The sequence below is a fragment of the Ruditapes philippinarum genome, unplaced genomic scaffold (assembly GCF_026571515.1).
Source record: "Ruditapes philippinarum isolate M1 unplaced genomic scaffold, ASM2657151v2 ctg1068_1_1_1_1, whole genome shotgun sequence".
Lineage (NCBI taxonomy): Eukaryota > Metazoa > Mollusca > Bivalvia > Venerida > Veneridae > Ruditapes > Ruditapes philippinarum.
In genome coordinates this window covers 346,003-373,225 of record NW_026864182.1, presented here as the reverse complement: position 1 = coordinate 373,225, position 27,223 = coordinate 346,003, and the positions used below count along the sequence as shown (strand labels likewise).

General features: G+C 31.8%; 1 protein-coding gene across 3 annotated transcripts; it reads right to left on the bottom strand.

Moving 5' to 3' along the window:
* Positions 1-980: 980 nt before the first annotated feature.
* Positions 981-26,412, bottom strand: LOC132724737 (cubilin-like). 3 transcript variants are annotated; one of them, XM_060709687.1, is made up of 9 exons: positions 26,163-26,412; positions 16,320-16,398; positions 7,587-7,680; positions 5,668-5,783; positions 5,108-5,272; positions 4,222-4,312; positions 3,458-3,582; positions 2,583-2,840; positions 981-2,078 (listed from the first exon to the last, which is right to left on the bottom strand). In XM_060709687.1, exons 2-9 carry the CDS (start codon positions 16,384-16,386, stop codon positions 1,864-1,866), a joined length of 1,131 nt encoding a protein of 376 aa, XP_060565670.1. In that variant the 5' UTR covers positions 16,387-16,398; positions 26,163-26,412; the 3' UTR covers positions 981-1,863. The 3 variants fall into 3 exon arrangements, with proteins under 3 accessions (XP_060565670.1, XP_060565671.1, XP_060565672.1); XM_060709688.1 differs by lacking the exon at positions 26,163-26,412 and adding an exon at positions 20,807-21,189; XM_060709689.1 differs by lacking the exon at positions 26,163-26,412 and adding an exon at positions 16,796-17,174.
* Positions 26,413-27,223: the final 811 nt, after the last annotated feature.

Genomic DNA, 27,223 nt, shown 5'->3' with positions numbered 1-27,223 from the left:
AGCAGCTAAAAATTTACACATGTGCTTTGTTAAAACAACATTTGACTATGTAAGAATTGTCTAAAAACATAAGAATGAAGCTAACATTATATTGTCATCAAAGTATTATCTATTGAATTTTGACCACAAGATTTCACTAACGAATGCAGTCAGTCAGTCGGGAGGAAGGACAAACACCTGTACAAGTTGCGCCAATTTATACCTCAATATAATTATGCTAGTTAGATATTCCTGTATATCAGTTACTAGTGTAAACATCAATTAAAGGATTGATAAGTTGTATTTGATGTCTATTATAAACTAATTATACTTGCAACATAATCGAAACATATATTTGTTGGGTTTTTTTGCGAAATAAGGACAAAACGATCAATTTAGAATAATAAACAATGCGAGGAAAAGTTTATTTACAGAAAATGGCATACGAGTACAATAAATGAACAAGCATACTGCATACGAAGTCTTACACCAGCTTATGTAACACGAAAACATGTTTTGATAAATACATTAAATATAAAATGTCGTAGTTCATTTTTTTAAAACATCTACAAAACACATCACATGCAGAAGGTATACCCATAATATTATTACATTATGTATTCCAATAGACAAGTTCCCATACACAAACGAAGTTGTAATGTTTGACTAGCAATGAAAATCCGAACAAAATGTATTTTAAACACCAAATTACAACACAAATAGTAAACATGTTACACTTAAATACAGATCATGTTTCTATCAATTTTGTGTATACTTTGATACCCGGAATGAAGCAATACTGAAAATATTACAGTAAAGTTTCAAATTTCACTTAATGTAAATAATTGTCTTAATGTTTATATGGATTTCGTTATTTTTCATTTTGATCATTTTTGTATTTTGATAAATTTTGTACATTTAATATTGAAATTTAAAAATTACAATCATACAACATTTTGTTTACATATGAGCCGCGCATCCGCGTAGTCTGATCAGGATCCATGCTGTTCGCTATCAGTTTCTCTACTTGTAATAGGGTTGGTAAGCGAACAGCATGTATCCTGATCAGACTGCGCGGATGCGCAGGCTGGTCTGGATCCATGCTGGTCGCAAACGCATTACGATGGTTTTGTCGTGACGCGGCTCATTTAAATGTTATCATTAATGACAATCGTTTCATTCCAAGGAGAGAATTTCTAAAAAAGCTTCATCCTTTTTAGCATTTTATTGTAATTATATTGCGTATATATGTTTGATTGAAATAAAATGTTGTTTAACTAAACTAAAATTTCAGATTGTCACAGTATATAACAAATCACTCATAATACCAATGGCTCGTTGACTTCATGATATACTCGTCGAGCATTCAATTTTCTGAAAAGAATAAACTTGAAACTACCAGGTGACTGTTTACAATAAATGAGCCGCGTCACGACAAAACCAACATAATGGGTTTTCGACCAGCATGGATCCAGACCAGCCTGCGCATTCGCGCAGTCTGATCAGGATCCATGCTGTTCGCTTTCAGTTTCTCTACTTGTTATAGGGTTTGTAAGCGAACAGTATGGATCATGATCAGACTGCGCGGATGCGCATGCTGTTCTGGATCCATGCTAGTCGCAAACCCACTATGTTGGTTTTGTCGTGACGCGGCTCAAATAAGCAGTCAATAAGGCATAGATTATGCATATACACTCATGTATCAATATTTCTTATCATTTTTGATATTGCTTTTATAAGCCTCATATAATGTTTACATAAATAGTTTGAGCAATAGTACTATGAGTTCACATTATGCCTGTAAGCATTGGTTATGTCTTGAACATTTGGCACATTTTGAAAGAAGCGTGGTAAACAAACAGACAAGGAATTCTTGAATAATCATCACACAAATGATAGAACGTTTGTTGGTTGCCTTGGTGCGAACACAGTTTGTCTGGCTGGAAGCGGTGCTATAGAATGAACAGTAATGAGACCTTTCTTTATTTTCTTTTTGGCTTTGATGTATTTGATTACCCATATCGTTGCTACGATACCAAGTGCAGATATTGCTCCGGCAACGGCACTTGCTGCCATCAGAGCTATGCTAACTTCTGTTTCTGAAATAAAACATTACAATTTTATTATGACAATACACGTCTCACTATGATAACTCAAAAATGTTTAAATTTCAAATCAAACAAGAAGTTTACAAATAATGATGTACTTCTGGGATTGAAAAGGAAAGTTTAAAACACACCAAAGTATAAATTTCTTAAATAATAGCGTTGATGTGTTTAATTTTCATTTAAACGTTTCGATTATCTTTTAAGCTTGGTTTTGTTAATTTAAGAAGACGGGTGTGGATTAAAAGTGATTGACTAACATTATATAAAATTTTGCGTAACACAAGTATAACCGTATAAACTAAGAATTTTGCTTAGTATTACATATATCTTTGTCTACATTTGAAGTAAAAACTGTTTCGCGTAAATATGTACATTATCTTGAATTTATGAAATGTTTGCTTTTAAGAGAACATAACATTTCACTGTGAGAAAAAAAGCATTATAATGAAAAAGGAGCATGTTGTAAACTCTCATATTTGAAGTAAGAAGACTTACTTATAATTGTTTCTGTTCTCACAGCCTGGCCTGAACTTCCTTGTGTTGTAGAAGCCTGTGTGACAGTGGTTGTTGTTGTAGTGTTAACTTGGTTTTCAGTGAATTTTATAACAAAACCATATCTATTAAATGATTGATCTGATGAGAACGTGACCAGCACGTGGTATGATGATGACGTAAACACAGTGGGCGTATCGTCTGCGCTCGTGCGTGCGGAGCAATCAGTCAGCAACACTTTGTTTTCGCAAACATATCTCCCTGAAATGTTGAGATCTTTGTATAAATGGTATAAAGGGATTTGATAATGTTAAACCTGATTGTCTGAAAATAAAATGAGCCGCGTCACGACAAAACCAACATAATGGGTTTGCGACCAGCATGGATCCAGACCAGCCTGCGCATCCGCGCAGTCTGATCAGGATCCATGTTGTTCACTGTCAGTTTCTCCACTTGTTTTAGAGTTGGTAAGCGAACAGCATGGATCCTGATCAGACTGCGCGGATGCGCAGGCTGGTCTGGATCCATGCTGGTCGCAAACCCATTATGTTGGTTTTGTCATGACGCGTCTCAAATGTTTTCTTCTTTCACTACACAACTAAAACTGAGTTTGTTAGACTCCTTAATGAAACCAAAAAGATTCAAGCTTCATTGATTCCATATTCTAATTATGCATTAACGCAAATGTAATATGCAAGTGTACTAAATTTCAAAGAATATTAAACCACAAAATGTTTCGGATTATAATCAAAGTCAGGTTCCTGGGAACATATACAAATTAAGAGGACTTATTCGAAATATTTATTACTATTTGTTTTGAAATTAGCACATATTGAACACTTGTTTTCAAATAGTATTGTAATATATATATAAATTACCATCATAAATTACAAGTTTGTCATATGCACAATTAGCATCTGTCTCAACGTCACTCCAAACAACTTGAAAATCTATGGTAGCCTGGGTGTTTGATGCAGTTAGTAGCCATCGACATGAACTCGACCTATGATAGAAAACAAGAAAATCAATGGTTGTCGTGTTGTCGTGTTGCTAAGTTTGCATAAAGCATTTATTCAGCTGGTGAATGCAAAAGAAGTTAACATTTTTAAAATACTATTTAAAATATAACGTTTAATTCCATTTGTACCTTTGAGTGTGTCAGTACATATCAAAATCGTGACAGAAATGCGTCAAATATTAAAAGAATTAATCGTTAACATGATTATGGTATAATCATCATGAAACACCTATAAAAACATGATTTAAAAGAAAAATGTTTTTTAAATGGACAACATCTTATGGCACGGTGACCAGTAGATATATCGAACAAATCCTGCATAGTTTATGGTAAATTTTAGAACTTTAGTTCAGTGGTTAAGGTCAACGACTTCGACTTAGTTCCCGTCACCCCAATTTTATGTTTGAACCTCAACCAGTAAAGTTTGGTCTTTTCAGTTTTAGGAAGCCTTCCAAACAGTTAATTATGGAAGGTTGATGGATGCTTGCGTCTGAATTAATAAACAACGGATTACGTCTTTCGCTATACATTTGTATATCCATTTCTTTGTCGATTCGACTTATAATCCAACAAAAATGTTACAACTTTTGAAAGTGCATTTACTTGGGAACTTTTTCTACCTACCCGGCATACAATGCTGGAAAACTTTGTGAGGTAAGATATTGCGATGTTGTTGATGCTGTTAAAGTGTATTCTGAAGAGCAGCCAGTGCCCGCTGAAACGAAAAATATCTTCTTAAAAACCACTCTACATGCAATGGTGTATGTGTGTTTTCTTATATCTTAAAGATATTCTATGCTCCTCTTTGAGCAAATACTTCTATCGCAGAAATTTATTTAAATCTGGAAAATTCTTACTGAATATGTCTAATTTGAATATGAGAATGCACAGACTATGTTTGGCAAGTTGCATTCCCTATTGCTGGTCAACTAATTTGATCTTTTCTTAAATAAAAATGTCAGTTTTTTAAACGAAATTACGTTTAAAACGTAACACTTCTTCTCTTTGTGCACACAAAAGATGTTTATTTTATATTTTAAAAGTGACTTTAAAGCAATAATTAATATTTTCAAGTTTCAAATTTGAGCATTATATATCTTTAAACAATCATTCTTTGAAAGAGAATTTTTTATTCACATTGAGATATGTCGCAGCATAACTTGTAGATACATACACTCGTGAAAACTTTGTCTTTTGTTAAATTATATCAAATATTTCCCTTGCTTTTACTATTATAAGAAGAATATAAAACATATAAATGATCAACACTATCTTGTACCCATATCACTAACAACAATCGGACTTTTTATATATTTGATTGTGCTGTTCAATAAACTTAAGTTCCAATTTCATTAAAACTTATTGCGTTTTACCGTAACAAATTAGTTATTGATTGGTTTTGATACAACCTGTATCTATTAACAAAAAAGTAACATTTTGCCATGGTTACGACCACAAACAGAATCGAGCTGAATACATAGCTTTACATTTTACAAAGACAAACTCTTACATGTGTCCGCAGCTGAAAGGTATGTCATTTCGAACCCAGGACCTACTGTTGCAGAATCCGATGTAAATTCAACCAATACATATCTTCCACTGGAGATATATTCATTGCTTTTTAATGTTGTCCCACATAAATTTGTGTGCAAGGTAGTATCTGACGTACTTGAACCTTTACCAAACAGAAAAAGACACCAATAAACAAGAAAGCAAGCAATAAGATCAAACACAAATTTAAAATAAAAAAAAAATCATGTATTCATATTTTACATAACGATTGACCGCTTATAACAACGCTGTTGTCGCGTTCTCAAATTGGTTGCCTCTCGAATATAACGATATCTGCCGATGTAAATTTGACGGTCTCCTAAAATTCGTTATATGCGGAGTTTACTGTTCATTTACTAATTTACTTATTTTTCTCATTTAGAATTCATAAATGAAAGAAAAGGACAATGACGCTTGTATATAACAGATATGTCAAATAAATTTTGTTTATTCAATTATTCTTAATACTGACACTTGTTAAGGGTAAAGTTTTATCTACAAAAGAAACTTCAATAATACCATCATAAATGTTAATGATATCTCCGAATGCACAATCAACATTAATGTTATCCGAGTACAAGATGATCTTTTGTCCAGCCACCCCTGAGTCTATCAACCATTGACAGGTCAAGTCACTGTAAGTATATATAATGTACATATTTTATATAATGTTTGTATTATCATCTCTTTAAGCAGGACGCCTTCTTTTTATGAACAAACAATGAAAATGTAATTAAAAATAAAATACAATATATTGTGAAGAGAACAAGACAAATAAAGTTACGCATTGCTGACGGAACTTAAAATGCACGTAAAATACATGTACCAAAAAGAGGACAAAAATAGTCCTTACTTAGTAGTCACGCAGTAAAATATGATGATAAACATTGCATAATCAGTCATTGATTGCATATAAATTGTAGCTTTCACCATTTCACTTTTGCTGAAATCTCAGTTAATTTTTCTAAGGTTTAATTTTTAATGAAATAGTTTGGTTCATATGATGGCATGCAACTTTAAAAGAAACATTGCATCTTAATTTTGCTATATACATGTATGTATTTCTATTGATAGACATCTTTGTATTTTCAGACAAATTCAAAACAATGAATTTCTGTTGATTATTTTACAAAAAAGAAACTACGGTTTATGAGCTGTTTTTAAAAATCGCAGTTTTCATTTTACTACGAAAAATTTTCAATGTGCAAGACTTTATTAATAAAGGGTAAATATGTGTAAAGGGGTTTCTACTTATTTTTGAGACCTATTTCTTTTTTCCTGGTGTAAACACATACTAACGATACAAACAAGAATATATTAGAGAAGAGGTGTAGATCTGTAAGTATACATTTAAATGTAAGATAAAAAAAAATGATTGCAACTTTACTAAAATATACTAGACAAGAATGACAAATTGTATGTGTTTAGTATTAACTTGGTCTATATTTACTATATGTTTGGTGGTATATTTACACTTTAAGAATGTTTTTCCTTAGCAGCTATTGTATCAGTTTTAAACAAATTTATCATCTATGATGTGCTGTTTTTTCTTGGTATTCGGTCAAGGCGGTGCAGGGGGGGGGGGCGTTAGAGGAGATGTTGCATCTTATATCTCTTGAACAGACTCAATCAAACCGAGTACTTTTTAAATTTGTGTTTTCATTGCTCTTGAAGAATCATCCCTTCTCAATATGTTCAAATAAAAAAGTCTTCAAAACGCTGGCTAGATTTAAAACAATTGCATAAACTTATTCTTGATATGTATAGCCAATATGGAAATCGGGATTAGAGACTTATTACATGAAGGCCTTTTTTTCATTAAACAAATAGTTTGTATGGTTATAGCCAGACGCTATTTAAAGATGGAATAAAGAAAAATAGATAAATTTGAAAGTAAAACTCCATATGTGTTAAAAACATTAACTTAAATTAAATATAAATCATGCATTCCAAATATACAGATAATAAATTACTTTTATTATAAGCAATTAAATAAGAATAACGGTAAGTTTACTTAGAAACTAGCATTATGTAAGACAGTGAACTAATAACTTGACCTTTATAAAACAATAACACTAAATCCTACAATAATCATCAATTATCATCAGTATACACATTTATATGTTCGGTTTTCACAGACATCATAAAAACATTTTTAAGAAATTCAAAACATGTAATGTACATAAACATATGATTTCAAATATAAGTGATAGATCAGTAAAAGGTTTATAAATTAATACATACATGCATAAGTATCGAAGATGAAACATTCGAAGTGAAATGTCATAGCTTTAATAATTTAATTAATTAATTAAATATTATTTAATTATTTTGTATTATATATGCATTCATTGCTCCATCAGTTTGAATTATAGAAATGTTTGTGTTAACCTATATAAACAATATTAACGGACACAATTATTTAAATAAATTTTTACTTTGTATAAGACGTAGGGTAACCAGGGGATATAAACTTCGCAGGTTCTTCACTGGCGGAGACTGTTAAAGGTGAGCCGCTGCACTGACAGAACGCTGAAATAAGATTACATGTTCACTTTAAATATAAGGGAAAAAATAACTTTGGCGATGTAATATAAGTTAATATTCAAATAATCGACAATCATATGTTTTACTTGTAATTGATATGCAATATGCTTATACTGTAATGAATTGAGCGTTACATTCACTTACAAAAAAGATAAGATAAAAAAGAAATATAAGATTGTTTAATGAATGCCTATTCGATGTGTTCGATATTGTATATGAAATGCAAAAAGAGTATCTCTCTAATATATAGAGCCTACTTTAGCTTAATGATTTTGGTTTATACATAATTTATTTTAGTTCGATTGTGTAGGAAGCTATATGCTATATGGAACTAACCAGTACTATGCAATGAGTGTAAAGTTTCTTGCTCAAGGAAACAACAACTTGCCCCTGACTGGGTTTGAACCCATGCGGCTTGCGATCAAATATATAGTTAATTATAACTATAACTAATTATAATCATAACTAATAATTATATAAGTTAATTATTTTGACAAAACTGATCAAGTAGAACTATAGAAACCTTAAGGCAGAATACGTGCACTTGTTTTCGGATATGGTCAAATTTGACCCGAATGAAATAAAGGATTTGCAACAAATATTTCACAGAAAGAATGAAATTCGCCATGTGTTTCCTTTTACAACGTCATTAAACCGTTGAATGGGATCTTATAATAATTTTCGGATATTTGCATTATCGCAGTTATATGATTTAAAAGCTGTGGCACTTTATTCTTCCGACATATTTTGAAAATGACCATACTTGAAGGAGTAAATATTTTTATTTGAAAAAATGTTTACCTTTCACTTGAAAATTATGACCATTTACTCATTGTCTACACAAGTTACAAATGTTTCAATTAAATCAAATTTTTCGTTTACGTAAACAGTCTGTAATCTTTATCCATAACATAAATATGATATATTTAAATAGAGGCCACAGTGTATTTCAACATAAACTTTAATGCACTGCGTTTTAAATTCAGACCGATTTTTAAAAGGGAAATAAAATAGCTATTATAAAAAGAATTATAAAGTATCATTAACAATAACTTCAAACATATCAGAAATTAACAGTTGCAAATCATTGTTCGAAACAAGATTGTATTAATGTCAAACATATAAACATGTTGCTACAATTTAAATACAAATACGTTATAGTAACAAAACTTCCAAAGAAATTATATCTTACAATTTGAAATCAAATCCATTAATGCCTATACCATACTGACAAATGTAAGTTTTAGCAGATAGAACAATAGTCAATCTTAAATCATTATGTGTCATAAAAATATGGAAGCATAAACCTGCCCTTTTAACTTGTGTCTTATGACTTGCGACTTATGACTTGTGACTTTTGACTTCTGATTTGTGACTTACCTGTCTGACATAAATCGGCGCGTTTTCGAATGAAATATGGCAGACGAAAACGCTAAAATATTCTAGAACATTTTTCCCATTTAATTGAGGCGTTTTATAACACAGTCTCTTCTAAAATCGTATTTTATCATCTGGATTAGCTGCGACTTGAAGGCTCCTGAGCATCTCGTATTGTCGACAGTTGTTCTGTCTTATTCAAAATGTAAGTGTTATACAAACCTCTCTCATGTGTAGATTCCCTTAAAATTTATTGTTTTAATGACGGTTGTGGAAGCTGTTAATATCCTGTAAATAAAGATAGTATCTGATACATTCAGGGTTGATGGATTGTTTAATTTCAAAATATATATTCACATTAATCAATTTGCTAGCATAGTGTCGCTCAGGGTAGCAGGCAGACTGAGTGGTTCACACATTTGACTTGTGATTTAAACCCTGCTAGGTTTGTGCTAGCTGGTGCTTCACTGGGCAAATAAACTAAACAACCATTGCTGACCTTCCTATAAGAGATTCTAGAGAGTGTCTGTTAGCTCCAACCTTTATGCACTATCATACTTAAATAAATTATGTTATGTATTATCCAAAGCAAACCATTGACATGCGAGTTAAAGATTGAAACAAACAAAAAATCATGAACAATTCATGTTAGATTTTTCTTTACACTATGCTAGAACATATAGTACCAGATATATTGTTGTTATTTGCACTTATTATCCTGATTGTTAACACTATTTTTATATACTTTACAGATACTGACAGATACTGATATAGATGAACAGAAATAAAAATGAAGATTGGGCTAATAATATTAATGATTTTGGCACTTTTTTATGTGGTGATGTGTGTTGTACCAACCTATTTGCCAAAGAAAACTTTAAATCAGAGGTCCTAACTTATTATTGAATATTTCAAACTTGGTTTCAAATACACCGAGATTCTAGGATTTTTATTAAATTGACAAGAGATTTTGTTGTCAATGCGGCAATTATAGAGATTTCCTAAAGAAGTTTAACCTAAAACGTCGGGGATTACAGCCCTACAGTTATTGATAGCTGAATACTTGTGGACAAACTATGGGTTATGGGTTTTTGTGGCAACGGCTTCAAATTAATCATAATGTGTAGACAACTCATCAGGAAGTTATGGGGGTAATGAAGATTTTAGATCCTGAGGGCACTCATCTGATCTGAGGAAAACCCATCGTCTCAAAAGGCGTGTTAATTGTGCGAAAGGTCCCAAATATATTTGGCATTTAGATGGTTATTGCAAGTCAAAACCCTTTAGATTTTGTATCCATGGTATTATTGATAGATTAATTAAGTAGAAAACTGATCTGGCTAGAGGTATCGGATACAAACAATAATCCATACCTCATTTAAAAGTATTTTTTTAAATTCCCTGAAGTCAATTGAAAAGGCACTTCGGATCATACGTTGTGATGCTAGAACAGAAAACTCTGATGTATGCCTTTTACAACAGTTCTTTCGGTACAATGCAATTGACGCTTTTGCAAAACACAGAAGTGTTATAATTGGTAAAAGTACTTCCAATCAGCGAGTTGAACGTTGGTTGGTCTCTTTACGACAACATGATTTACAGTGGTGGCTCAGCTTTTTTAAAGACTTGCGTGATTCTTGACGATATGATCAACTCGACCCAGTCCATTCTGTTCATCTGAAATTTTGCTTCATGGATCTAATTTAAACACACCTTGATCGAATTGCTCAAAACTGGAATACTCACGCTATTAGACCCCAAAAGAATAACGAGCTCAATTATGGAAACGTAATGTTCTATTTACCAGAACTATTTGATAGTCAAGATTTCGGTATACAAGACGTAATTTGTTGTTAACGGATGTATTCCATTCCGAAGAACAGAAATAAAGATTTTAAAGAATTGGCTCAACTCTTGAAACCGGATTTACAAATGGCACGTGACGCTGAAACGGCATTGCAATTGTTTTTCGAGCTCAATGAATTGGTATGGTTAGCAGACAACCTGTGACTAAAACGACAATGCAACACGATTACACAGCTTTTAATATATAAATTGCTACTACAAATGTATGTAATTATGTCTCCACAACACTGTCAAACTGGATTGAAATAGTTCGTCACCGCTTTGTTCTTTCTACATGGATGGAGGATTTTGAAATAATTTAGCACAAATGTTCACCATCATAAGATGTGTCCCAGTATAAGACACATTTCCGCAATGAAGGTCAAAGTTACACTTAGAGGTTAAACGTCCACTTCTATATGAATGAGTGGGTTTTGAAATAACTTGGCACAAATGTCCACCATCACGAGACGAGGCGTTGCTATATACAGCCGCATTCCTGAGTTGAAGGTCAAGGTCACCTGGACAGGTTATAACTAATCTGTTATATCTTCTTTATTATTTAAACCAAAGCCTTGATGTTTTAACAAAATTTCATTTGGACAAAAGCAGCCTTCGTCTGAAATGTCAACATTTGGTGTTGACCCATACTTGACATACATTGACCTTTATCATTAAAGGTTAAAGATATGTCTGCATACCGGGTACATCTTCTTACGATGGTGAACGTTTGTGCCAAATTATTTCAAAATCTCTCCAATTAATGTACATAGACCTATTCCGGTAACTACCGCTATATCGCACTCAGTGGTGCCGCAGATATCTGCACCGAGCGATCTGCCATCCAGTGGAGAAACCGATACTCCTACAAGGCTAGGAAGATAAACAGAGACGGCCTTTTTCTGTTGAACATTAATAGACTATCCTCATTGATAATCGACAGTGATTTCTTTTCTTTTTTGATCAATTATGATATTATTCTTATGTTGATATATACCATGTATACAACTTTTGTTAATGTTCGCACCTCAAATTCAATAAAATTGCTAAACGTCATAGTAATAGCGTACCTATATATACACTTGTACATGTATTCGCAATAAATATTTCAATCATGACAATAATAAGCTTGGTGTTTTGGATTAATCACAAGAAACTCAAAACTGGAACAGTTAATGACATTTGTGTTTTGCATATAAAAATATGAGAATTGCAGATATGGCTTATTCCGAGGTATCACTTTGTTTCGAGATTTTATTACCATGGCGCACCCACGTATGCTGTTTTAAGATTGTTGATGTAATCTGTTTAAAAATATATACATGTAATTTGAAATCCATCAATCAATGTGTCCGACCAAATTTGACAGACAAGTCCCAATCCAAATTGAAGTTTATCTTACAACATGACGAGAACTTTAGGTCAACTGACAAGTTTAATTATAAATGTATGTCCAGAACAAAGTTCGCCCGTGCCTGCTCCTGTCTCATTAACAAAAGTACAACGTATCTCTAGTCTCTTTAAATTGTTTTCAAACACATCAACAATATTCAAACAGCAGATGATGATGCGACATGGAAAGTTATGCCTGCCACACACATTTTAAAGTAACAAATTCAATGGTCAGTGTCACAGTACCGAACCAAAGTGTGTACATGTATATATATTAGAAAGTTTGTCAATTATAAGGTCAAAGCACTGAGATTATATGACCATTTAAAGTCTTTGCACTTGTTGGTCATCGTTACCTTGACCTTTTAACCATTAACAGAATAATGGATGTGGTATGTAGAACTCATGAGGGTGCATTTACATATAAAGTTTGAAGGTCCAAGGTCAATGGGTCAATGTCAATGTCAAAGGTCAAATTGTGGTGTAATGTTTCGTGTCTCGAATATAAGTCATTCACTGATGATTGGATTTTCATATAACCTGGCAAAAATGTTCACTTCTACCAGATGTTTTGACATCACACAAATTCCTCGCTTCAAGGTCAATGTCACACTTAGAGGTCAAACATTTGTATAACATTTTGTTTAAGGAGTAAATGATGATGGGATGTTCAAATAGCCTAGCCAAATTTACAATATAAATAGAAATTGTGCTGCACGCCCAAGTCCCTCTTTCTATGGCAAAGGTCTCAGAGGCCAATTCATGGATTGTCAAATTGGGGTGCATTTTTGTGTCATGTTGGCACAGCATCATGGGCAGTAGTATGTCTATCAATGGCATGCATTTTCCTCAATGAGGTACATGCAAAGGTGTTTTTGGTTGCAAAGAAAAAGACCTCAAAGATTTCACTTTTATTTCTGAAGCTAATTGTTTCATTTTTTTAAACTATAGAAGGAACACATAAACAAAGCAAGGGATGTTCGAAAATTATTGCCACATGACCTTTTTCTGGAAAACCAATAAAGATATTATAAAGATTTGTTTTGCACATTAAAGAATGTTCTTTCTGTTGAAGACTACGTATTTTTTTCTTTCTTAAATCTTGCAGATAACCATTCGATTTTTTGCCCAGTATATAAACCATACCCACTACTGTTATGAATTGCTGATATGCATCGTGCATAGATTTTCGCATTATTATATGGTTGTAAAGCACGAAGATAAATGACTAGCAAATGCAATAAAACTTTATATAACATCTCATTCTCTAATAGTTTTCCATAAAAAAGTAAAGTTACAACACTTTTCGAACTACCCTCGTTTTATTGGACCTTACAACGACCCATACAACTACACCTCCCTTCTTTCCAAAATAAGGACATATACCATTGTCTCTCCTCTTTACTAAGATTTTGCTGATATTTACTTAATATCACTTTCAACATAAAATCCAAAAGTTGTTCAATTATTATTAAACTACATATACGATGATCAAACAATGACAAACAACAACGATAACAAATTAAATTACGGTGCATAGCATAAGCTTGTTACTACATGTAAGATAAACGTTGTTTTAAATAAGTTGTATGCAGTGTGTACGTTTGAAGAAAAAACTACACACCCAAAGCTTAATTACATGAATATCTATAAACTTGGAATGCACATTGTGAAGAAATCTAGTAGTTTACATTAATCTGAATCTGTTTAGCAATAGTTAACTAAAGGTTAGACTCTTTATAGGAAAGATGATCAGACGCACTGTCACCACATTAAAATAAAACAAACGCAATCTATAACAAATCGAGAAAAGTACTTAAAACGTGAATTATATTAAAATTAATTGATACAATTCAATGAACAAAAATAATCTGTAAAAACTCGTTGTCTGCCATATTTCATTCAAAAATGCGCCGAATTATCATGTTCAACAGACAAGTCAAAAGTCACAAGTCAAAAGTCATAAGTCACAAGTCACTAGTCAAAAGTCATAAGACACAAGTAAAAAGGGCAGGTTTATGCTTCCATATAAAAACGTTATTCAAAGTGATGGTCTGCAAAAAAAAAGACACTCTGTAAGAAATTATCATGAAGCTCTGTATCCTCGACCCTCCCATAAAAGTCATACATTCGACGCCCTTTATATTATATCATTAAGTGGTCATTGAAAGTTCGAAACTTTGTTATTTTAAGTAGCTTAAGTAGTACTGTTATGTCATTTTTTAAACAATGTACACAGAATAACAATTTAATTCATGATGAATGTATGAAGAGGTGGAAATCTACAATATGATTCATGTATTTATTTTTATATATTTTTCTTTTTCTTTTTGTTCAATATGATTAAAAGAATATCATTACAGATGTGGTTTGAACCACACAATGCAGTGATGTGGGCGATGTCATGAGTTCGAGTTAGTTTTAGAATCATGTAAAACTTCGGGTCATTGTGCTCTAAAACATACAATATTTGTTCATATGATCTTTTATTTTCTTTTAAAAAAAATATGTATATCTGTTCTGTTTTCAATCTCTTTTGTCTACATACTTAGTAACCATAAACATGCATAAGTAATTAAAAATCAATTTAACAAAACTCGGTCATATTCTGTTTTACTTTAATCATTTGTAACAAAATTGTTTAGTAAAAATCCCCTTTTATTTGATCGAGACAGCTATTTAAGAAAGATTATTAACACGGGTAATAGTTAGCAACCACAACCCTTTGATGACACTATTTCAAGAATAACTAATGATGAACCCAAAGATATGTTAATTATCTCATCCGAATTATATTTGGTTTCAGACAAATGCGCATGATTGTCGTTTTTTATGATTCTATTAAACGGTTTTGACAACATTCTTTGCAAACATAATAATATCTACAAAACTATCTGATATAGAAAATTGATATTATAAAGGCGTGGTGTGTCTTTTGTACCTTACGTACTCCTTATCACTGGTATAATTGACCCTTTCAAAAGGTATATAATCGTTTTCATACTTTTGTAGAGATTCTATCTCAAATCAATTGAAAAAGAAAAATATAGGATATCATTAACTATTCAAAGGTTTATGTTATGTTTTGTACTGCTTGGTCAAAAACAATTACGCTACAGAATGAACTTGTATTGTAAATACTATACTTTACGATAGGGTCATTTAACGATATGGATTTCAGAATAAGGAGATAATTATTACAGCGCATGCTCAACGTGTATTAAGTGTATCGGGTAGCAGAATTGCATTTTATAGTATGAAACAAGGCATTGTTTGAGCGCTGACATTTAAACTGACATCTTAACCAAGTCTCTTGCGATGTGATGAACTGTCGAAGTAACATCAACCATTCAAATTTTCATCATATCGCGTGAGTAACTAAGTAATTGAATAAACCAAATTGAACTATAAGTATGTATATGTAAGTATATTGTTAAAGTCAGTAAATTAATATTGGTTTATTTTCACGGTTAATAATGTTTGAACAAATGAAGGTTTGTTTATTAATAACATAAAGTATGCCTACTGTGATTGTAAAATAAGTCCGAGTCAAATCGCATTAATTATTTCTACAAAATAGTACCAGTTCTAACTTATCATTTTCCTATGTACTTTATCACATGAATTAAATGAAATTTACGATTTTTTTTTCTTTTTTTTTTTGGGGGGGGGGGGGTTGGTTGGTTCTTTAAAATAAGTTATTATACCAAAAATATGTAGTTAATCCCTTGAAGAAATCAAGTTTGTTACTTTTTATATATGTAACCGAGGTTTCATGCGAAATGATGGCAATATGAAATATGACAAAATGATATTGCAATATCCCCATATATTATCAACGAAAATTTATATTTCAAATTGATATAGTAAAATTTTATCACATTTTCTCCTTTATAAAGTAGCATTTTATCACATTTTTTCTTTTATAAGTAACATTTTTATCATAGCTTCACCTTTGTAAAATAATATTTTTATCACCTTTCCTCCTGTCAATAAAAATATAAACTTACCTTTTTGAACGATGTTAACTAAAAGAATCCATATATACACGATACTAGTTTTATCACCTCTTCCCATTTTTAACTACATCTGAAAAATACAAGATTTTTTTCCGTTAAAAATCGAAAGAATTGAAGCAAAACCCGGAAAGTTATCCATATAGGACTTCATTGGCTGTTCATCCGTGTAGATTTAGAAGTTATGTTTTAAGGGGCCTGTATATGTTCCATCAAGCATCAGTCTCTGATTCAACAAAATTACACGTCCATGTTGCGTCCCTCAGTCATCATGCAAGCGCGTGCTTTAGTCATCGCGTGTCAGTGTGAGTATTCCCTTCGTTGTATTTAAAATATGGTATTGTACATTTATCTTTAAAGTATTTGAACGTTTAATTCAAGCTAAGAAATCATTCGAATAAAGAATAAATTACAATATTCAGTAATTTCAATAATATGGGAAAAAAATATAATAAAACTAGTTTTCTTACTTTTGTTATTTTTTTAAATTATTCGTTCTCGTAAAATCTAACAAAGCTCCGTAAGAATGCACTGATTTTCCAACATTTAATTCACAACAAATTTCATACTTTCAAATACACCTTGTACGGGTATTTGAAGTTATAGTGTCTTATTGGTTAAACGTATTTTAAACCGTCGCATGTAAATCAATTACAGACTTGATTTACTATCATTTTCGTTTTTCGCAACATTCAAATCAATTACTTCGGCCCATTGGGTTTAGAATATTATAATCATCTCTGTGCGATATATCCGACAGTATACTAACTGTTATACCGAGAACAAAATCTCATAATATTTTCATGAATGAAATTGCGTAACTAATTAAAATGTGTTTCAATCAAATTCCATTTCAAACATCGACCTCAAGTTACAATATTTACAAATAATCATTATAACAAAAATAAACTCCGGTTTACAGTAAGCTGTTTGTTCTACGCATACACTAAATTAGTTGCAATCCGATAATAAAGTATATATTTAGTTTTGCCAAAGTCAAATAATACTTAATGAGAGCACTGTGCATATAAAACTTAAATTAAAAAAATGGATATTTACGCGTGTTTTTGCCCTTTAAACGATTAATTTTTATTCTTATTAAGTTTAAAAATACAAGGACATTCAACAATCAAACACAACACAGAAATAAAACTTTATTTCACGTGCTAGCTTACGATGATCATTCCGCTGTAGTGAAGCAATTCCTTAAATGTTTGTATTTCGTTCGAAGAAACTGAACGACATGAAATTGTTATAATTATATGCTCATGCTAGAAATAATTGTCAAATACCGGTAATTGTGTGTAAAACGGTAACATTTTCAAAATATAGTGACTTCGTGAGTATTATTTTATGAATTCATAGTTGGTGTTTCGCGAATAACTAAATATCGTGAGTATTTTTTTATGAACCACCTATTAAAGTCATCAGTAATGCTCATAAAAAGCAAGTTGAATTCATGAACAACTATTCTAACGCGACCCGCATTTTTCCTTATTGAACATAGAAGAACCGAAAGTGTGTATTATTATGCTATAAAATAACTGTTTGACGTTCTATATTTAGATATGTGACGGAATCGTTATACACGTGACGTAACCACTAAAAATGTGACGCGCTGACAATAAGTACGGAAACAAATGAGGCGCAGTTTATCTAATTATCATGTACGGCAGCATTTATTTGTTGATGTCGTGTTAGAATCGAAATAATATATCCAAATCGGTGATTTTATTGCTTGATAACATCACTGTTTGTCGTTCGGATGCGCATCATTATTTCACTCCGAGGGCTACGCCCTCGTGATATAATTCCCGCATCCGAACTCCAAACAGTGATGTTATTGAGCAATAAAATCACAGTTTGGGATACAGTATATTATTTCTTAAATAAACAACCAGTTTAAATTCATAACTTTTGTTTTTATGAGTTACTACCTAAACTCATAATTAAAGGTTCATTATGCCACACAAAGGCTTAAATTATCTTTAATACTGAAAAGATGTTTTAATATGATGTACTTATTGTACAAGTCATGAATAAAATTGTTGTTCTGTTCTGTTCTGTTCTATCAAATTAAACAATAACAATTACTATAACCATACAATACATCGTGTTCCATAAACAACTAGTAAAGTTCGATGCTATTATTTCATATGTTCGTGAATAACATGTTGAACAACAAAGTAAAGGCCATAATAATGGATTCATTTGAAATGTGATGTAACAGAACTAATGGAACTTTTTTTTAAATGTACAGTATACATATACTTTCATACAGATTACATATTTTTTTATTACTTTCTATATTTTCATTAAAAAATAATATATATAATATATGGTGAGATTGTGACATATTTAAATATAACTTTCCTTCATACTTGTCTGGGATTGATACATTGGTAGACAAGTACAATTATCATTACAAAATCTCAATGGAAGAAGGGTCATGCTCTACTCCATTTCAGTTGTAATGTTTCAATGACCGAGTAGCCTTTATCTTAATTTCAAGTGAGAATATTTTGGTAATCGACGCATCGCGTGACAGACTTGTGTGCTCCTTGTTGTAGGTCTAGGCCTCTTTGTCAAAAACAGGTTAATGATATTATATTTTGTATTTTCATCAGTTTTCACCTTTTATCATCAGTCTTTTGATTTTAGTATCAAATTATGATCGTCTTACTTGTAAAATATCATTTATATCGTGTGTGACTAACTTTTTGAGTATCGTAATGACATTTTAATAGTATAATTATTCAATTTTAAAAATAAAATGTGTGCAGACTTTTCACTTAATATGAGAATTTAATTTCCCTTGTACAAAAACTAAACGAAATTACTTATAAATGATACAAACTTAAATGAATTTGTAATGATAATTGACTCCTGTGATTAAAGTGTTTAATGCCTCAATGTTAAACTGTACTTTAAATATGTAGACTAATGACACGTTGCACAAACAGCCATTTCAAACTTATAACAAAAATCAGTTGCTGTTTCCCTGTGTCCAAAAGATCTCTTTCATTATAAAATATGAAGCCTAAGAGTTGTCTGAAACTGTATCAGAGTATAACTAAAACTGACTCCGTTTGTTGTTGTATGGTTATATCAGAGTTTCAATTGACTTTTTCTATAACATTTCGCAGAAACACCCTTTAAATCTGTTAATCAACTACATTATGTCATAAAGTATAAAAACTGTATTCTATTTGTTCGTGTATCTGTTTCTTAAATATCTTGTATAAATTAAGAACAAAAGTCGAATATCTGAAAAAGTGATCCATCGGAAGCATTAAAATCAGCAAAATTACATGAGGATTCGGTTCGACTGAGTCTGTACAAGAGGGATAAATAGAAAGTTCAACACCCATCATGTCCCCAAGCACCGGCTTGAGCGGTACTCAATTTTCAACACTTACAAATGCTGGAATCAATTCTCCCAAAGGACCAGAAAAATATAACAACACTGGACAAAACAACAAAAAACACGAAACAACGGTTGGCAAAAATTCTCTTACTTTTAGAGGATAGCATAATGTAAGATTGGTAGATTGCTACAAAATAATGCACGAACATTTTGTGCTGGTTCCAGCCAGACTAGTGTGATACAGTTTAAAATGATGTCAATGCCTGTACAAAAATGCATTGTTTGTTGCAAAATGTTGTAGAGCTCACTTACAGTGTGTAGTTATTTTATCAACATCCTACAAATTTAGATAATCATAACAAGCGCGCATGACAAACTAAAAAATATATAATATTTTGTTAAGTCTGTGTGCAAAATTTCAACATTACCAGAACAGAACAGATGATTATTTAAGACTTAAGCATACAGTTCATCGTCATACAACGCATTCATACATATAAATATCTGGGAAAAAAAAGTAATTAATACTTTGTAACAATTTACATTGTAACAATAGTATCTAAATTAAACAATTAAGAATTATCTGAATAATCATGTTATCAAAGTATAAACAACTCCAGACTTATGTTAATAACAAGACAAAGCAAAATGTATTCAGTTATCAAAATGGTCGGTTCTAAGGTTACAAATATTCTTAATTTAAAAAATGAAGTAAAAGCTTAAAGTATTTTCTTTGAAAATTAACTCTAAACAATTAATTGTTCAATTGTTATAGTAAACAAATGAGAAAAAAATAATGACGTCAGGAAGCCCAGTAATTACTATTAACATGCGAATTTTCGGAGCTTATATAAGAAACATTCATCAAAATACGGATTTTCACAATGGCGAAAATAGAATGAAGTATATTTTGAAGTAAACAATTATACTTTACATATCTTAAGCAATATTAGACATAATTTACGTACAACTTATGTTAAATATCAATTGATGGTGGATAACTATGGTTTAAAGATAATTTTTCTGAAACATTACACGCAGGTTCTGACCACATATTTAAATTCTCATTCGATGCCAGACATAAAATTGATATGCGAATAGGTGAAGAGCTTACCTAAATTTAGAACATTTCCCTTTCATAACCATTATGGTCATCAAATGTTATCCAATAACAATAACAAGCTATTTTAAAGTATGTTGTCATCTATTAACCAGATATTTCACAGTATGTTATTTAATAACCAGTTATTTCATAGAAAATATTGAAGACACAGTAAAAACCTATCAATCCGCTAATATTGCTTTGATCAAATAGTTTCCATTAATCGGTTTTGCTTGAATATTTAAGCAAATCTTGTACATAAAACCATGTTCATCTTTTCTAATCTTGTTTTAAAAACCATTTGATACCACATATTACGATAAACCACATACAAAGTGGTGTTTAAAGTTTAAACAAAACAAGCATGTCACTAAGTTCTGTTTAAAGGGAGTTTCCTTCTTTTGTCAACGGCTATAATTTTACTATTTTGTTATTCAAGGACTTAAACTAATTCGGTGCATATTGGATGATGATATTTGCACATTAAAATGATTCATTTTGCAGCGTTTATGCTTTATAAGCGAAAATTTGAAACATTTTTTATGTTAAAAAATATTTTATTTCTTGTAACAGTATAGGCTCATATATAAACCAGTATATCTCAATAATGAATAACAAATATTTGAACTAAATTGAATTGTTCAGATTAAGTGCTACCTTCGATAAATATTTTTTAAATATTGTATTCATTAACGGTTATTTGCGTAATGAGCATAATTTGTATTTTACTTCATTTCTGAAGGGAGACGTCACTTAGTTACAATACAATACAATACTCTTTATTGGTAAATCAGGTTACAAACATGGTAACAACATGACGATTTATCTAAAATATTAACAATATGTGGGTTAGATCATATATTAGTTAGCTAGTTATCAATTTAAGGTAAATGAGCATAGTGTTGCGGGGACAGAATAATAAATACATTTAACAACAATGTTCATGTTCTTTGTCAAATGTGAAAAAAATAACAACAAAACAAAAAAACAACAAAAAAAACCCCAACAAACAAACAATAGTGACAAATAAAAATACAACAAATACAGCAAATGATGGTCATCAAAAATGCAGTCAAACCTATAGTAAATGTAAACAGATACCGTGGGAATTTTTATTTACTATAGTTAGGCACGGTTTCCATGAATTTTCGTGGCATTTCATTGTTATTGACAGATTTTTTTTAACAAGGTTAAGTGCATTACGGAAGCGACCTGGTGCCAATTCATAATGTTCTATAAAAAAATAAACTCCTACGTAGGAGATAAAAAAGCCTAATTAGGAGTTTGTAACTCCTACGTAGGACTTTTAAACTCCTACGTAGGACTTTATAACTCCTACGTAGGACTTACAAAGTCCTACGTAGGACTTTATAACTCGATCCTAAGTAGGACTTTATAACTCCTACGTAGGAGATAAAAAAAGCATAATTAGGAGTTTATAACTCCTACATAGGACTTTTAAACTCCTACGTAGGACTTTTTAACTCCTACGTAGGACTTTTTAACTCCTACGTAGGACTTTATAACTCCTACGTAGGAGATAAAAAAAGGCCTAATTAGGAGTTTGTAAGTCCTACGTAGGACTTTTAAACTCCTACGTAGGACTTTTTAACTCCTAGGTAGGACTTTATAACTCCTACGTAGGAGATAAAAAAGCCTAATTAGGAGTTTATAACTCCTACGTAGGACTTTTAAACTCCTACGTAGGACTTTATAAGTCCTACGTAGGACTTTATAACTCCTACGTAGGACTTTAAAACTCCTACGTAGGAGATAAAAAAGCCTAATTAGGAGTTTATAACTCCTACGTAGGACTTTTAAACTCCTACGTAGGACTTTTTAACTCCTACGTAGGACTTTTAAACTCCTACGTAGGACTTTTTAACTCCTACGTAGGACTTTATAACTCCTACGTAGGACTTTATGACTTTATAAGAAATGCATACAGAATGCTTTGCAAATCTCAACATTCCGGACCGGTATATCGGCGAAGGAACAAGACACTTACCCCCACCCCCCTCAAATCTTAAATATAGAGGACATTTCACCTTTGGTTCATACAGAATTTATTTAAGTTTGATTGTGTAGGAAGCTATAAGCTTATAGACACACTTTCGAATCCGTTCCTGGAACCAACCAGTACGTACTTAGCAATGAGTGTAAAGTTTCTTGCTCAAGGAAACAACGGCTTGCGCCTAACGGGGTTTGAACCCATGCGGCTAGCGATCATTAGGCTACTAGTCACACGGCCATGCCGCAACACTTCACCTTTTAATAAAGTGTCTCAGGTTTCTAGAGTGTACAGTGTCTTAGGGTGAGGTGTCTGTAAGCATTGGCGATGTATCCCGAAAAATTGCTTTACAGCTATTCGAAAAAAACTTACTCGACATCAAGCATATATATCAAAATTTTAAAAGGCTTTAATGATTACGATTTCAATACGAACTAGCTGAACAAAACGAGCAATTTTATCCATTTTGGCCATTTCAAATGATTAAATCCTTATAGGGGGCAGGGGGGAGGGGGGTAGTGAAGTGTCTTGTTCCTGCTCCGTAAAGTTTAAGATAACGGTTTGAGGAGCATTATGCATGCATATGTTTTTATATTGTACATCCTACTTTGAACAAAGTTTAACCCATACATTTTGTGTACATGTGTTTAATAAATATAACTAAACGTACATAATACAGAATCATCGTTCAATATATGCAGATAATGACAAAATCATCTCTGGCTACAGACTAAAGGTATTTACTAAAGTGGCTTGCCACAATTACAACTTGACACATATGAGCCGCGCCATGACAAAACCAACATAGTGGGTTTGCGACCAGCATGGATCCAGACCAGCCTGCGCATCCGCGCAGTCTGATCAGGATCCATGCTATTCGCTATCAGTTTCTCTACTTGTAATAGGGTTGGTAAGCAAACAGCATGGATCCTGATCAGACTGTGCGGATGCGCAGGCTGGTCTGGATCTATGCTGGTCGCAAATGCACTATGTTGGTTTTGTCATGGCGCGGCTCATATAATTTATTTTCCTACATAATATGCTCTTGCATACATGTCTGTCGAACTCTGTGCTTTCAGTTCTTTGATATGTATTCTATGCGTCATCGTCGGATACCCACGGCCGAACCATTAACATTCATCATTGATTGCATGTTATGTAACATGTTTATCAATCGTGGGTATCCGACGATGTCTATGCGTAGGAGTTATAAAGTCCTACGTAGGAGTTTAAAAGTCCTACGTAGGAGATACAAAGTCCTACGTAGGAGTTATAAAGTCCTAATTAGGCTTTTTTATCTCCTACGTAGGAGTTATAAAGTCCTACGTAGGAGTTTAAAAGTCCTACGTAGGAGTTATAAACTCCTAATTAGGCTTTTTTATCACCTACGTAGGAGTTATAAAGTCCTACGTAGGAGTTACAAAGTCCTACGTAGGAGTTTAAAAGTCCTACGTAGGAGTTACAAACTCCTAATTAGGCTTTTTTATCTCCTAAGTAGGAGTTATAAAGTCCTACGTAGGAGTTACAAAGTCCTACGTAGGAGTTATAAAGTCCTACGTTAGAGTTATAAAGTCCTACGTAGGAGTTATAAAGTCCTACGTAGGACTTACAAAGTCCTATGTAGGAGTTTAAAAGTCCTACGTAGGAGTTACAAACTCCTAATTAGGCTTTTTTATCTCCTACGTAGGAGTTTATTTTTTTATAGAACATTATGAATTGGCACCAGGACGCTTCCGTAGTGCATCGGGAAGAAAACAAAACAAAAAGGATTTTGCAAAAAAGGATTATTAAACAAACTGGTATGTTTATTAATGCAATTTGAATTTCGAGCTTAGGATGTTATACTATTTATTATCAAATATATAATTATTGTTGCGCATGTGTTTAGTAGAAGTAGAGTAAAATATTTTACTTGGAACTATTATGCGGAGAATTTTGTCCAATTTACAAAATTTAGTTGTTAAGGTATCTGCCACTAAGCCAAGGGTTTCTAAGTTCAAGACAAACTGGAGCGGCGAAATTGCTTCCTTATATATGACACCAGTACTGTGTTGATTTAGGAATTGGACTCAATTGGTTCAATTTGGTTAGTTTTGACCGCATGGCCGAGTGGTTATCGCATCGGACTAATTATCTAATGATCGCTAGTCGTAAGGGTTCAAACCCCATCAGAGACATGTCGTTGTTTCCTTGAGCAAGAAACTTTACACTCATTGCTCAGTACTGGTTGGTTTTAGGAACAGATTCAAACGTGTGTCTATAAGCCAATAGCTTCCTTACACAATCGAACTAATAAATTCTGTATAAACCAAACATGCTATTTTCTTTCTTCACTATTAAACTGAAGTATGTTTTAACTATTCAATAGTTCAGATGTTTTCTTTAAATTGTATCTTTATTTGTTCGTTTTAATTATTTTTTTTTTCATTTCCATTATCATAATTATGGTATGCTGCTCTAACATACTGCTCTAAAATTACTGAGCGTTTTTCTGTCCCTCTTAAATACCAAGGTATTTTTCGTTTTCATATACATATACAGTGTTTTACACTTCATTTTATTGTTCGATTTGAAGATATATACAATTACGTAATCAGGTAACATAATCTGACCTGTAACACCTTGTAAAGATTTTCTGCGGTTTCTTATTGCCTTTAATCAAAATAATGATTCAATATATAATGTTACACTGATTACTAAATATTTTCTCATAACCCATTCATCGCATGTTGCAAACCATTTCTGCCGCAAAAATGATATATAACTGCTATTTTCAAACTTATGACAAAAGAAGTAAAAACATTCATATCAATAAATGAGTGAAATTAGTCTGATAAATGCATAATTTCGCTCGAATTAGAAAACGTGTGTAAATTTAGTTTTAACAAGTCCGTATATATAAGAGCAATAGACTAATCACTTATATACCGTAAAAATGCCATTCATCATCATAACGGCTCATTTCACACAATTGACGTTTTCTTTTGTTATCAAGTCATACAGATTTAGAAAACAAACGTTTTTTAACTTATAAATCATATCTAAAGGTTAGTCACTTGCAACAAATGCGTTAAAAGTCGTTAAAAATCAAATCCCTGGCTAAAAAGAAAACATATTTAAAATATAAAGGTCAAAATTAAAGGAGTCCTCAAACTTATCGCTTATCAAACTTTTTTTTACAAACTTATCGCTTATCAAACTTTTTTTTCAACGTTTGAAACAACGTATTTGGAAAGATATAGTTAAACAAATATAAAAAAAGACATTAATTAGTGTTAATTACTTATGATTTAGTCGAATTTCATTTAGTATGATGCATTTGTAATTGGTTTGAAAAAAAAAACGCGCAAGCATTACCTCCTCTTTTAAATATCCAAAACTAGTTTTGCTTGTCACAGTGATGATGACAGTCTCAATTCCTGTAATAGAAACATTCCGAATGTAGTTGTCTAAATTAGCCTGACAGGAATCTAGAGACAGAATATTTCGACGTACCATTTTTTTTTCTTCAAAGTCATTTAAACCCTTTGAAAAACATGAATACACACAATTTTAATATTTCTAAAGGATAAGATGAAGCGTCCTAAGTTCAATTTAGACTTTTATTTGCAGTTATTATAAACTTTAAAACCTTAAATGCCACTTGGACATATTTTATAAACATTGAAAAGTTTATTCATAATTGTTTTGGATTTGTGCGTCTCTTTTGCTACATTTAAAATGTTATTTTTAAGTAGAGTTTTCGATTTCAATATGATTGTTATAAAATATTTTTAAAATAGTTATTAGTAAAAAGCTTACAATGTCGGACCAGGTGGGTATAAATGAACAATTTACAAATATTTGATATCGTTAGTCATAGCTAATGTTATATGCGTTACTATGATGCTTTATATTCATATACATTATACTTGCAAGTTTAAAAGGTTTAAAGTTGTCGTTTTTTTCAAAGTCCAAACATTTTAGGCAATATTTCACCATTTTTCTGTCTTAATACCTTTTTGTACGGTTGTGGTTAAACTTTTTCTTGATTTATTAAAATATGTATACTTATACACAGTTCTAAGCCCCAATGTACGTATAAATCTAATTCCTCGTTATGATTTTGAAACAGCAAGAATTATTCATTCCTACGAATTAAAAAATAAACTAAACGATGTAAAATATACATTAAAAGATATATATCGTAATATTATTCTTAAAGCGGTTTAGAAATGTATATGAGGTATTCGTACTGTAAAAAGTCGTGTATTCTTTACGAATGACAAAGGTGCCTTACCCTCTCCATTTATCGGTATTCGTTAATGATAATTTACATAACATTTGACTTTTGGAAAATGTGTGCTTCTGAATTTTTATCTATTCAAGTTGATTAGATAATATAAGGTAATTTCATGTTTACAATTGGTGTAGTATTT

What these genes read in the sequence shown, in the direction of transcription:
- LOC132724737 (XM_060709687.1), bottom strand. Translation starts at nt 16,386, where the DNA reads ATGGGAAGAGGTGATAAAACTAGTATCGTGTATATATGGATTCTTTTA. An exon ending in AGTTAACATCGTTCAAAAAG is followed by an intron (nt 7,681 to 16,319) that starts GTAAGTTTATAT and finishes ATCTTATTTCAG; the next exon opens with CGTTCTGTCAGTGCAGCGGC. An exon ending in GAGAACAGAAACAATTATAA is followed by an intron (nt 2,079 to 2,582) that starts GTAAGTCTTCTT and finishes GTTTTATTTCAG; the next exon opens with AAACAGAAGTTAGCATAGCT.